At 45.5% G+C, this 13831-nt stretch overlaps 2 protein-coding genes across 10 annotated transcripts in view; one reads left to right on the forward strand and one right to left on the reverse strand.

Moving 5' to 3' along the window:
- The window catches only part of LOC112463921, a 157150-nt gene that overhangs the window by 98641 nt on the left and 44678 nt on the right, over positions 1-13831 (reverse strand). The window contains exon 2 of the mRNA XM_025030619.1: positions 10886-10995. Coding sequence (XP_024886387.1) covers positions 10886-10982 — 97 coding nt within the window. The 5' untranslated portion in view covers positions 10983-10995. The remainder of the gene's footprint in view (positions 1-10885; positions 10996-13831) is intronic.
- Positions 1-13831, forward strand: part of LOC112463916 (paired box protein Pax-5-like) — a 119843-nt gene that overhangs the window by 74824 nt on the left and 31188 nt on the right. For 7 of the 9 annotated variants that reach the window (XM_025030608.1, XM_025030609.1, XM_025030615.1 and 4 more), the window contains exon 1: positions 10986-11620. The exons of the other annotated variants lie outside the window; for them this stretch is intronic. In XM_025030608.1, the coding sequence (XP_024886376.1) occupies positions 11335-11620 (286 nt within the window). In that variant the 5' untranslated portion in view covers positions 10986-11334. Of the gene's footprint in view, positions 1-10985; positions 11621-13831 lie in introns of those variants that run through there. 9 annotated transcript variants of the gene reach the window in all.

The following is a 13831-nucleotide window of genomic DNA, read 5'->3' on the forward strand; positions in this document are numbered from 1 at the left end:
CGCAGAAGATGATTTCATAAACCGTAACAAAAAGTGCGATACACGGGGATCCTGACTAGTCCGATGCGAGCTGACGAGCGTAAGAAGGATTTTATGCCCCGCGCGCGCAATTATAATGCACAAGTCGGAATAAACGGCGGACGATTACCAAGGCGACCGCAAGATTCCCGGTAACTCTTAGCGAGGCGGTAGCTGACGTATAAACGTTTCGGTTGTATGTGTATGCTAGATGGTCACTCTGAATTGCCCGAAAAAAAAAAAGAACTATGTCGGCCTGTCACGTGCCTATTATAACGCAGCGTGTCGGCACGTGAAATAAACGCGACCGCAAAGTCCTGTTTACTTGTTTAAATTTTACAGGAGGCTCTATTGCAATTGCAAGTTTTGGCGCAAAAAAATTCGCGAGCGCCATGAGAAATAATTTAGTCGTCGCACGCACGATTATGGTACATAATCACGATTGTACGCGAGAGCCTTCTTGCGCGCATGGAAATTGTAGTTAAACGGACGGTATTGTAATTTACGGAAAAGCAAAAAAAGAAAAAAAAAGAGAACAATTGCTCAATTTTCTGCGGCTTTACACCGGCGACGTCCTTGCGATCACAACCGGGAGTGTCGGATTCATGTTTTTCCTGCAGCGTTTCCGAGCCTCCGTCCTTGCGCGTTTATACGGATTGGAAGAAAACGCAGGATTTCGTGCTCATTAGCGTTCGATACCCCGAGTCGTATCGATTTCCATCTATCGATTGCAAAAGCGGCTTTATCGGTTCATTAAGTTCGGGCAGGACCTTCGGTAATTAAAATCGAAGAAATCGGCTGCGGCGCGCACACGCGTATCGACTCGTGAAAGCCTAAAATTCACGTATAGAAGTGCAGTTTTTACTGCGCGCCACTAGAAAAGTTTTTACTTCGTTAAAAGTGATTATAACTCATATGGAATTCGTAAAGCGGTGATTTCGCTCCAATTTCACCGGTCACCACCGACACGACGAGATAACGGCATCCATTAAGATCGCGAGTAGCGATAATGGATCTTTCGTGTGTCGATTAACCGACTTTGCACAGCCAGTTTTTGCTAAAATGAGAAAAGCATTAAGCTTCACAGCCGCGGCGCGTAATACAGACCCAATCAGATCACCTCGCTTTCCACTCTAATGCCTATTTGATCGCGTCTGCTAACGATGCTGTCTAAATGTCAATCCTTGAGGTTTTTTGAATCCGGAAGAAAGTTCACGCTGAATTTTCGCGTTTTGCTCTTTGATACACTTCTGGCAATACGTATGTACCGTTATGACAATCTGAAGATTTAATGGAATAAGTTTGTTGAAGTGCAATAATTTACATATCCATAAAAAGATCACTATCCAGGAAATATAGGACCTACATATTTGACGGCGCATGAAAAGAAAAAGATCCTGCAAATTTCCGATTTGGTTAGAGCGTTATTAATAGAAGACACATGTGCGAATATGTCTAATTGTAAGATAATTCATCCTTTTGCGCGTGCCGAAAGACCCAATAGAATCGCGACCGCGCTCCTGTTCTCCAAGATATTTTAGAAACTTATTGTTTTATAATCGAATAATAAGCGGAAGAAATATGCACGTGACTCAAGTATTCAACAATCGTCAAGTCTATATTGGTGCTCGCGTATGATATCTCGCAAATCTCCTCCGGAAGTGGATATGTGCTAGAAAAAAAGATTATAGAAAAGTGCAGAAAATTCACCTAGAAAGAACAGAGTCATCATATCTCGTTGTAACAACCGCAGTTCACGAACTGCAATTTTCGAATATTTCTCATTCGAGGAATTGTGACTTTTCTGCTTCGACGTGATCTGCCCGGATTGCAAAAATCATAAATGCAATGACAACCGCCTGCTGCCATCTGCGACTTATCGCGAGTTGAAACGCGAAACTCGTTCGTACCTTTGGTCGAGGCCCGGTCGAGCTCGGTGGGTAAGAACGATTTGCGAAGCCGACGTCGTTCCCGAGAGCGCCGGGCATCTTCGTGGCCACGTTGGATCCAGGGCGATCCAACGCGATAATTAATAATGGGGTGATTGCGGGTTTAATAATGCGCCACGGTCGATGTCTCGAGGTGCAATGGGACGAAAAAGGGGGCAAAATGGATCGAGAATATATAGATGAATCGAGTGGTCGCGCCGGATATCGACGCCATTAATAATGCCAATTAAAACAAGCTGCGCCTATTGACAGATTGACGCGGGTGTTTTCTTCCAGACCATACCGCCATTGCGGGATGAGTTATTATTAATCTCCCTTTAAGACCGCACTTTTCTGCCCCTCCACCTTCCCATCGCGTTTGCTAACCCGAGCACCGGGTGGGTTTTTAGACTGATCGGGATACACGTGAGCACCGTATTTATGTCAACAGCATTACAGCATACGTAGGCGGCGCGATATGAAAGATTGTCTCGTTATCTCATAGCATATACCCGCTTCCAGAGTGCGAGTTGGAAGTCACAGAAACAGGTTATGCCGCACGAACACGGCCGCAAATATCTCTGTATGTAACAGAATGCCTCCTTTCCCTCGGGCGGCTGATAGGCAGTGATAGGATGTTTAGAATCGGGGGATCTCACACTTCCGGAATGAGACTGTCGCGACTTGAAATTCTTAGCTCTCGCTTTAAAAATTTACTCTGTTTTTGCTCTTTCTACGATATAATTACAAATATTCGTATGCTAATACTCAATAACTTGCCAATTAATTTTCCACGAGAATGCAAATATGAAGGATATGCTCTAAATCGGACGCGGACGGTCGCCGCGCAATAACGGCTCCAGCGCTTCTAATTTCAGCCCTTCCACGATAGTATGACGAATAGTTGCGTTATCCACGCGAGTCCATGCTCCATGCTTGGGTTTCGGCTTGGTGGGACCAAGAGCTGACGGTTCTCTCACTCTTCGGCTTGGGGGGATAGTAGAGGAGGTACAGGAGGAGGCGCGGAGAAGGTTGAAGGGGGTGGCAGATTGATCCGTCACGGAGCGCGAGCACAATCACCCCCATTAGACATTATGTGCCTCCCGGCCGCACGTACACGCACGCATCACCTTCCGCGTGTATGTACGCGGTATGTGCGTGTGCGCGTGCGAGCGTTACTGTGCCGGCCACCGAAATGTATCCGCTCTATAATCGGGTTCTCTCTGAGTTACGATACTCGTCCCGATCTATCGTGCTGGCCGCGCCGATGTAGGAATGAGCCCGAATTTGCAGCGGTTTACGGTCGGTCCACGCGCTTGGAGAGGAAATCGCGACGACGGTCCTCTTTCCGCACGCTACGCGGATCAAGAGAAAATCGACGGACACACAGGACACAAAGCTCTAGGACACGTGTCGTTCGTCAGTTTCGCTCGTTTCGCCCTCGGGCTCGAGGCACAAGGCACGAGAAGCGCGAAAGCGCGCGCGGCGACACGGCGCGCTGCTCACCATTTCCCGCGACTGCCGAAGCCACCCACGTAGCCCGCCGCTCGTTTGTCATCCGACAAATAGGCTTTCTGCCCGCGCGCGAGAGGAGCCAAGTGCGTGTGCGACACGCGTACACGCTCTCACGCGCGCCTCGTTCATCTCGTACACTCGTAAGATTATTATTATCTTAACGGTCAGGGCCGCGCGCGTCGCGTCGCCTCCGACGAGCGAGATTCGAGATCCTCGTTCGTTCCGTTTCCTTTATTTTTATCTAAACGTTCGAGTACGCTACGTATCATAATCACAATAAGAATGAAACGATATAATAATCATTCATTGGGAATCGTGAATAAAAACAATAGTTTAAATGAATATGGATATGCTCTGTTACGTACCGCGCGCGACAATTCAAAGTGTACGTTATACGTGGCAATATTACTCTTGTCCCGTTCAAAAAAGATTTTGTCAGTCTCTTCCTCCATGTGCTTTCGGCACCGATCCTTCGTCGATGCAGTTACGTACGTCGCAAGCAACATCTGGGTGTTAAAACCAGAGCGAAGATGCCGCACAGAAGAGCGCTGCGAGAATTCGCATATAAATTAGAGGCTATTCGGAGAATGCGAGGCGGCGAGTAATATGTCGTGCTCGATTAATACTTTCTTTCTGGAGCCGTTTGCTCGGAGCATGTCTATATGTCACATGTAGCACGAAAGCTAGAGACGATAATTCACTTTCTTCGACAAGGAAGCGGTGACTTACAAAAATCATCCGGCATCTTTTATACCCTTTATCGAATAATTTAACTTTGTAGAAATGGAACGATCTACTTTTCATCTATTATTTAACGTTATGCCGCGGTACCATCGTTTTTCAAAGCTTTTCTCTTGAGAAGAAAAATGGGTATCGGCGTTCCTACAAAAGATCTTTTTGGTTTAGAAAAGTGAACGCTGTGCCAAGTTGCAAAGGGTAACGGTGAGGGGTTGGCTCGACTCGTGCGCGAAGGGTGAAGTACCGGATAGTCAGACAAGAGGGCGAAAGAACGAGAGAAGCAACGGACGAGGTGAGATGAATAAATAAGAGGGTTTTGAAAGGAGCTCGTTGTGGTGCAGAAGGTTATTACGTGGCGTCACGCGATGATGTATCCGCGCTGGTTCAGATTGTCTCCGCGAGATGGGACCACAGACCGTGAAATATGCACCAACCCCCGGGTTAAACCCCCTGGAGGCATACCCGCCCCCGCCCTTATTCACGACCGCATCACCACCTCCAGACGCTGAGGAAGATCGCCACGTCTTTTCGAGGGAGGGTCGAAGCGCGCGGCGCTGCTGCCTTTCAATCGTCGAATACCTCTATCCTTTTTTGCACGAGGATTAATAACGATTTTAAATGTTCCACCATTGTAATCAGAGGCATTATTGGCAGAATAAAATGTACATCTTTCAAGATCGGTTCCGTTTCGAATATCTTTTGAAACACTTAAAAATAAAATCATATATCACTCAGTATTACGGAATCTTTTTTAATAAAAGCGTCCCGCGACAAATAAAATATCGCTATGCAACGCGATGCAATATGTCCCCGCGATGATTAACGAGCAAAAGAATTTTTGTCGCGCGACGCATCGAAATCCGAGCGTACGGAGGACCTCTCTCGCTTTGTCGCCGATCGATAGCTTTTAAAATACTCGGCTAAATCGAGATGGGTCCGCGATGCGCGTATAGCGCGCAGCGTCGAAAAGCAGCGTATCCGGATTGCGTGGCAATAATTTCCATATATGTGAGGCGTAGTGACGGCGCATAGATCACGGACGTCCACCGCGGCACGCGACAACACGTGTCCCGTACTCGCTACATTCAGCTACCACCCCTCGCGCCTAGCTACACTATGAGGGCGAATCCTCCAGGTTTTCCACCCACCGCCACCGCAAGACGACGACGACAAACCACTCGAGTGCGTCCCCCTTATGCGCGCGACACAACCCTTCTTCCAGCCATCATCGTAACGTTATTCATGCTTAATACGGAGAGCTTCTAGAAATGCAGCTTGCTCGGGAGAAGCGCAAGAATCCAATTTCTCTCCCTATTATTCTTCGGTACAAACGCAAATAGTATCTTTTATTTTTGTCGTCTACGTAAGGAAAGAAGAAAATCCAAGTTATTGTATCATGATACGAGTGGACGCTTTAAAGAATGAGTGTGAAATAATTCAGAAAAATATTATAAAAATTTGATTAAGTATTTGGTGTAATATAATTCACAAATATAAAGGAAAAAAGACAAAGGAAAAAGTACGTTTGAATGAAGATGATCCATCATTTTTGCAGTCGAATCGTCCGATATTATATTACACATTGTCATAAATCTGTCGACGATGCTCGACGCACAATAATAATCGTGTCTCTAAACAAGGGGATAACGAACAGAACGTAATCATATTATGATGCTTTGGCCTTTAGCTCCCGCGGGAGTGTCGGAGGGTTGTGTATTTGACATTTAGCATTTCCCGCGGGAAAGTTGCTTCTTTGTCTGTTGTCAAGGAATCCCATTCTCGTAACATTATCACGTATTTCAGAAAGATAAACGTAATACACATTTACATTAAGATTATCTACAAAAAATTCTCGCGTATTATATTAATTATCTGACTATATATATATACATATATATATATGCTACGTACAGTCAATTAGCGAATCTGATTAAATTTCACAATATGCTATAAAAATTGATGTTATCATTCAATTGCGATATAATTAATTGAATGAAACATACTGTCGGAATATGGAAAAATCTGTTTTTTTTTTAAGTAATAAAATAACTGTATCGCGCCGGCAAAGTCCCGTCGCAGAACGACGAGGATTTATTTCAAGGCGTTGCAATTTCTTTCTGTATCAAGCGGACGCGTCTAACCGGTCTGTCCGGGCGAAAGTAAGAGCTCCTCTTCTTAAGATTAACGATACTTTAGTGCTCTTTTAAAGAGATCGTCCTTCCATACCCGCGTTCCCCGGCAGGAATGCTCAGAATTAACCGCCACCTCAGCCGCCCCCTCTCATTCTCTACGCGTCGCTCTCCCTTCGCCTCGCGCGATCCCCACTTCGTTATTCTCCACCGCCGCACTACCCTCGCAATGGGAGGACCGAAAAAAAAGAGTAGCAATCGTCGGAACTTGAAAGCAGGGCATTTTATGATGACTACAAAAGTGGTTGCGGCCACCGTTGGGGTGGCAAGAAAGAGGGTGGGCACGGTGCGGTGAAACGAGGGTGAGACGCTACTACCACCACTATTGCTATCCACCGCCACCTCCTTTCCTACGTCCTTAACAGGACCAAGCGACGCGACGTAAGGGAGAACGGGTGAGATGGAAGGATCGAGAGAGCGCGGCTACCACTCTCGGCAGAATGGTGGAGACGGCAGGGACTTGAATTGATTGCTTTCATTACGCAAAAAAGTCGCCTTCTCTTTCCCTTCCCGCACGAGCAACCCCTCACCTTACCCTCCGTATTTTTAACTTCTGCCGTGCGACACTGGCGAATAAGTAAGTGCGCTATTTACATCAAATCTTGTGAGTTATCGCCGCCCACCTTTTCTTTCCTCCCGCTATAGTACCGCCATCGGAGGAACTTTGTCGGGGGTAAATTCTTTGTGTAACCGTTACAAGATTATGCGACAATGAAAATGTCCTTTGGATGCTACCGGAGTTAAATCGTGGAGCAGCTTAATCCTTGCGCTCGTAATTTCTATCAGGATAAGATAGAATCTCTCTTTTCGAAAAGAAATATATTCGCCGGTAATTTCACCGTAATTTCTGAATCGTAACGAGCGATAAGAACATATATTATCATATGACGTATACCTTAACAATATCGTTAATTTCACAGATGCCCCGTTATAGTTTCGCGAACTTTTCGTTCTTGCACTATGATAAAGGAGATTAATGCGGCGGTCGGTCGCATAGATTAGGAAGGATAGTAGCTCGTCTAGGCACTGATTAGGGACAGCCAAGAGCACGATGCAGCCGCATTACCCCAATGATCGATGCACCCCGTACGGTGACCTCATCTGCATTTGCCCCCGCGTACACCGCAGCGATGCTTCCTACCCTCCGCCGCCTACACCGCAGGGCCTCCGGGTCCACGGTGCGTCCCTATTCGCCTACAAATGCGTCGTCTCAGCGTCGAGCACCGGTGCAATCATGTAGAGGACATATTACCCGTCAACGCGGCCGGAGCCGCTCGTTCGTTCAGGCAAATGATATGCCAAAGCGTAATCTCGAACGAGATCCTCGAGAGATTAGGTTCACCGGCGTAGTAATGACGAATGAAGGGTCCGTGCTCGTGAGGATCACGCGTCAGGTGAAGCAAGAATTTTTGCGAGGGGTGAAAATAAGCATCGGGATCTCTCCAAGGATCCGCCACAAAATACTAATTTATCATCATGTCGCCTCTATAAGAAAACGTGCACGGCGATGTGAATTAGAGAATTACAAATCCCTGAATAAGTGAATTCTTGTTTGAAAATTAAAAATTCTCGTCGGTGAAGTAAGGTCAACCTCTTAGAGCAACCAAGAGCGAAAAATAAAAATCTTTCTCACACGTATGTCTCGAAAGTCGAGTATGTCTCGTAACTTTGTACGCTTCCCGCGCGAGTTCCGTCGATATTCTCACGAATCGACGATCGAATCGACCGTGTTGCTGCTAGGAAGTTTCGTTTCGCCCGAGTGCGAGTGTCGGTGTCGCGTACACCGGTTGCGCAACGACACCGTTTTGACAAGACACACATGTAAAGTTTCGCGATGTCGGGTATCTAGTGTCAGCGTGCGCAGGCCGAGAGGGCGGAGGAGGCGACGCGGGGATCTGGAAAGGAAGAAAGAGAGAAAGAACTCGCAAAAGAACGCACTCAAATGTAAACCGGACCCTTGTGAGATTCGCGGCCTAACGACGGTCCCACCAACGACGACGATGCCTGACCGCACCTTCCGGGCGATCCGGCCCGATCCATGCGGCTCAGAATAGGGCCCAGTTTCTTCCTTCTCGGCGTAACATTCAGAAAGGATGATACTATACGATCCAGTTGATCATTTTGATGTAAAATGAATCTTTTTAATTTTTACAGATAAAAAGTCTGTCTCTCTCTTTCTTTTTATTTCAGGCTTTACGCATATAAACACAACGCTGCACAATTTGATTAAATTTAACATTAAGATATGTTATAGGTATATGAACAAAATGTAAGCGATTTGACAAATATAAATAATACAGAGATGAGCGGCTCTATTTACGAGCGATAAATGTCGAATAGTTTGTACCATTCGAACTTTTAAGCGTTATAAACTGTAACTCTCTTCCGGCGAATAAGTATCTATATTTCACGATACGTATCATGTCCGAGAATAAGTTCCCAAGGAACGCGTTGCACAGGAGAGGGAGTACGGCGCAGTTCATAAACCAGTAGTATACATCGCGCTCCACCTTCCGCGCTTTAACTTCCCCACCTCGCAATGTGTAGATTGCAAAGCCCTTTTCTCCCTCGGCCACCTTTGCTGTCCCGCGGCAGAGTCCGTGAGCGGTATCCACGGTATTTGTCTCCACGTAATCAGTCTCGTAATTAATCGCGGCGATGCATGCCGCGGGACGTCGCGCGATACGCTCCAAGAGCGTTAACCCTTTCAGTGCTAAGTTATTGTAACGCCATAATACAAATAGGATCGCATACGATTGTATACAAAACATCGTGCTCAAGCAATCTTTACAAACTAAACCGAAACATCTCTAATATAATAGTCTCCACTACCTCCATGTTTTAGTGAATTGTTGGTGATGACAAATCGATGACGAAGAGATTGCCGTGAAAGGTGTAGAGAAGAATAATTTCGTACGTAAAGAATAAAAAAAAGACTAATTGTTGAACAAAACTCGATTTAAAGTTGGAAATTCGAAGAAATAGATTCCCGCTGAAGGAGAGACAATCAAATAATTTCGCGCAATATTGGCAGTATACCAGCCGACCAGCATTAATTTTTAAATATATTTGGCTGCGTGGCTTCGTCTGGCCGCCATTGTTCTTTTCTGACCCTTCATCTCTAAAATGTGACGATAAATAAGTTTATAGCCATTCGATATCCTTGAATTGCTCTTTGCGTACAGAAGGATCGATAAAATGAATAAATTATAACAATACGAGAGGAAGAAGAATTAAATAGAAACAATCGAAGAAGGAAACTATCAGAAAAACAATTCCACGAAAATTTCTGAAGATACATTTTGAAAATCGTATGAGATCCAAAGACTTGAATTATTATGAAAATTCAATTGTCGTGAACTCGTTAACGACAAATCGACAAATACGTTTTGTTCAACCTTGCTTCGCGTACTTCTCCCATTCTTTTCCTTTCCTTGAATTTCTCTCTCATCGATCAGCGATCAAAACGCCATGATCCATTCCGCAGAATGAAATGCCACACGCCGCAGAAGCGGCCGTACGGTGGAGAGAAACCGGGGCGGGTAACTTTTAAATAAATAAAATCGATAGGGCGCGACATCCGAGGGAGTCCAAGAGGTACGACCTCTTCTCTCCCGGAGAAGAGGGACACTCTCATGAATAAGCAGTGCTCACAGGGGTGTGCGCCGCGTGATTTCGCGCGGGACTGTTGGCGGTAGACCAGCCGGCGAGCGTTTATTTCGCGCTCGCCTTCGTCTCTCTTCCATCCCGAGATCCACCGTCCTCCGCCACTCTCCTGCCTCCCCGCACCCGTCATCCGAGGGTCCCATACTCGTTCCCGCCGAGGTCGCCGCGATGCCAATAACGAGGTTATCCCGCGCGACGCCGCCGCCGTTTCCGTAGAAACCCCTCGTCGCAGGGTGCTCTCCCACCCGGCGGTTACATCGCGCCGACCAATCGGGCCCGGCTGGATGCTGATCGAGGGATGCAAAAGGCGGGGTCGAGCGCGGCGTGGGGATGAAAGCTCGCCGCCGCGAGGCGGGGGTCGAAAAGCTGTCCGAAGTCACGTGTGTCCGTCGGCAGAAGCCACCTTCGTACTCCTCGACGTCGTCGGCCCGGTTTTGCCGTGGCGGCACGGCTCGCGTCGCTTCTTCGGGAGCACGAAAACAACCGCGGCAGCTGATAACGATAACGACCAACGGACGTGAACGAGACTTGTTTCCCTTCTTTCCGCATACCGCGAAGCCATTAAGAACTTCGCGCCTGGACGGAGAGCGTTTGGCGTTTCGTTTGTCGCCAAGCTCGACGTCCCGCGCGTATCTCGGATTCGACCAACCGGTTCACTATCGCGCCTGTCTATCGCTTGTCAATAATTCACGGGATGAATGTTGTATTGAATAACGCGACATATTCTGTAATGCCGTCTTGAGAAAATCCACATCTCAGCGTGTTCAGCGGATCGAATACAGTGATAAGCGTTGACTACCTACTGAAACGTTGGACATGTTAAACTCTCACCTTTGTGTCGTCGACGAGACGCATGACTACTTGGATGCAGTGAGCTGGATTGGTGATTGTGACGAACGATAACAGCAGTGCATGTCGTGTATATCATATCTCGAGTGTACCTGTAACATACAAGTTCGTCGTTGATATTTCATACTTTTCACATACCGCGTACGTATAAGGACTATGTGCAATATGTCTCCTAGGAAGAGTCGAAAATATTACATAAAGCGCGCGTGAAAACTCTCGCACGTGAGATTTGAGCGGACACTGGGATCTTTGACCGCTCATGTGGACGATGTTGTGAATGGTACTGCGCGACATTTGTGAACGTGCGAGTTGTAGGTCAGATTTGATTTTTCGACGGTGCAGCGAGACACTCGGCACTTGATTCTCGAAGATGAAGCGACGGCCGACCGGGTATCCACAGCCACCCGTCGTCCGCCACAAAGACGCTCCTGATGACAGTCATTGTATCGCATCACCATAGACCGACCCACTTCGTTCCCGTAAAAAAGAGACGAAAGCCACTTCTGGAAATCTGTGAGAGGTCTTTATCGGCGGTCAATAGGACCGCCCGTCCTTCGGATGCATTTAATACATTACATATAAAATCTGCTCCGCTCCGGGAGAAGCAGGCAGCTGGATTCCCGATGGCCGTCGGGCCTGGAAGTGCCGCGATGGACCTCAGCACTACTCTGAGTAGTGCCTACCGATATAATCAAAACATGATGGAATATTACACTTGTAAGATATTTAACTCTACATATATTTTTTAAACGTCTCGCTAGAAAGTATAGGCCTCTTTTTATTTTCTTCTCTTCTTCACCGTCATAACTAGCACGACTGAATAATTTATCCGAGTCTGCTTATATTCGCGCGTGATATACGTATATTTCAAATTGGATTATAATTTCAAATCAAAATTTATCGTTACAATGTTATTGTCTTACACAATTCTTCTTTTATCTTGTTAGACTATTGATATATCGCGAATATACTCGATAGCGTCGATAAATTTCAATCGTCACGATTCTATTTTGTTCGTTAATTCTCAGCTCACGTTAACAAGTACTTGCGGCCGGTGGCAACCATAACGGCATGATTTTAATAGATATTCTAGATATAAATGGATCTAACCTTGCGATCGGAGACTTTTTCTTCATACGAGGAGTTTTTTCGTTGCTTTCAATTTACCGTCTATTCTTTACATTTTATATTTCTTCTAACGCGACTCGAAGCTGCGCATAAGTTCGATGTAAATGCGATTATCAGCGGATGTCGATAACTAATGCAAGAAGAACCGCGAAACGCGACATTCTCGCGTGTAAAACGATTCTCTCGAGATTACACGATTTCTCTTGGAGTTCGCCGACGGAGCATCGATTAAATAGAGCAAACAAGATGAGAGGATCAGAAAAGAGTCGCGAATCCACGGTATCGGTGGGTAAACGAGAGTGCGAAAACAAGAAATCCAGTGGCCTTCGATCGTTAACTGAGCCGTAGCGGTACCGGTACCGACGAAAAACTAAACCGCAATCATTGTAGCTGACGATCTGCGTAGGAGCTATTCGCAAAAACCTTGAAACTCTCTCTTCCCTTGAATTTGTAAAAAAAAAATGTCGCGCATCCGACAGTTTCTATAATAATGTGTTTGGTCCATCTCGTTGTAAAAAATTATTAATCAAATTATTATAATTTGTCTATTAAGAAATGATTTCTCGCATAACTTTGTCTAGAGCATTACATATAAAAATAACAAGTTCGCCGATCCGCAAGCATTTCCACTCAATCCTCAGTCGGACCGTATTAATTAGTTCGAGCGTTATTTTAAAGTTGTAGCAATCAAAATCACCGTACGTTCCGTTTATGAGCGCGCAGCTGGTCCGTTAAATCTAATGGAATGCTAATAACTATGCAACATTAACAAGAATGACGGCAATCACTGATCGGCCACGTGTTGTAAAATTATCTATAACGAACCGTGTGCATGCTTTTTACAACTCGAGAAATTTAAGAATACAACATTTTTATTCATGTATATATATTATCTCATATATTACGTTGTGTCATTGTTTGTTGTGCATTATTCACTAGTATAGTCCGTCAATGAGAAAATCTAATCAAATCTTTATTATGAATGACATTAACGTGCTTTTCAATTACGGCATAACTGTTCTGATTACAATAGCGAAATTCTAAGGCATCGCACGCTATACCGATGAATTACACTTGTACGCGTATTTTTCTAGCCAACAGGTAATAAAGTCCGTCGTATTCAGGCGTGCCGGCAATACATAACGCCAAGGCGTAATGTAATACGGGAACAAAGCAGCGCGATGCTGGAGAAATATCGAGTGACTACACGGGAATCTATATCAAAGTTCTTGGCTTCCAATATACACACGTACCGAATCGCCGATCGTGTATCACTAGGGCTCATTTTATTGGCTCTGGAATTCTCCTGGATCGGTCCTCCATTCCGCTAGCACACAAATGTGGAACGACGGCTGTATAAGTTTCCTCGCATATGTGTGCAATCAAATATTTCCACCGTATACAAAGTTTAAATTCTCTTAATAGACATCTCTAAATTCGAAAGAGCTAATCTACATATTTTGTAAAATTGATAAATTATAATTAATGCGTCTTAAATAATTTCATTCCTTTAAAAAACGCGTCAATATTCGCAAAAATATTTTTTCTTATCATTGTAAATATCATTTCTCTGGAGAAATCGGCTTTGATGAGATCTGAGAGACAACGCAAACCGGATTGAGTTATCTCAATTCAGACCGCGACGAGATTTCAAGGATATCGTTAGCGCGGCAGTAGCCATTGAGACATGGGCACGTCGCGTAATGAAAATGTAATGGCGACTCAGCCGATGGGGATCGCATTTGTCCGGAAGTAGTCCGCAGCAGCTCGGCGCACAGCCAGGTCATCTTATTTTGCATC

The sequence above is a fragment of the Temnothorax curvispinosus genome, unplaced genomic scaffold (genome assembly GCF_003070985.1).
Source record: "Temnothorax curvispinosus isolate PA1 unplaced genomic scaffold, ASM307098v1 QBEX01013735.1, whole genome shotgun sequence".
Lineage (NCBI taxonomy): Eukaryota > Metazoa > Arthropoda > Insecta > Hymenoptera > Formicidae > Temnothorax > Temnothorax curvispinosus.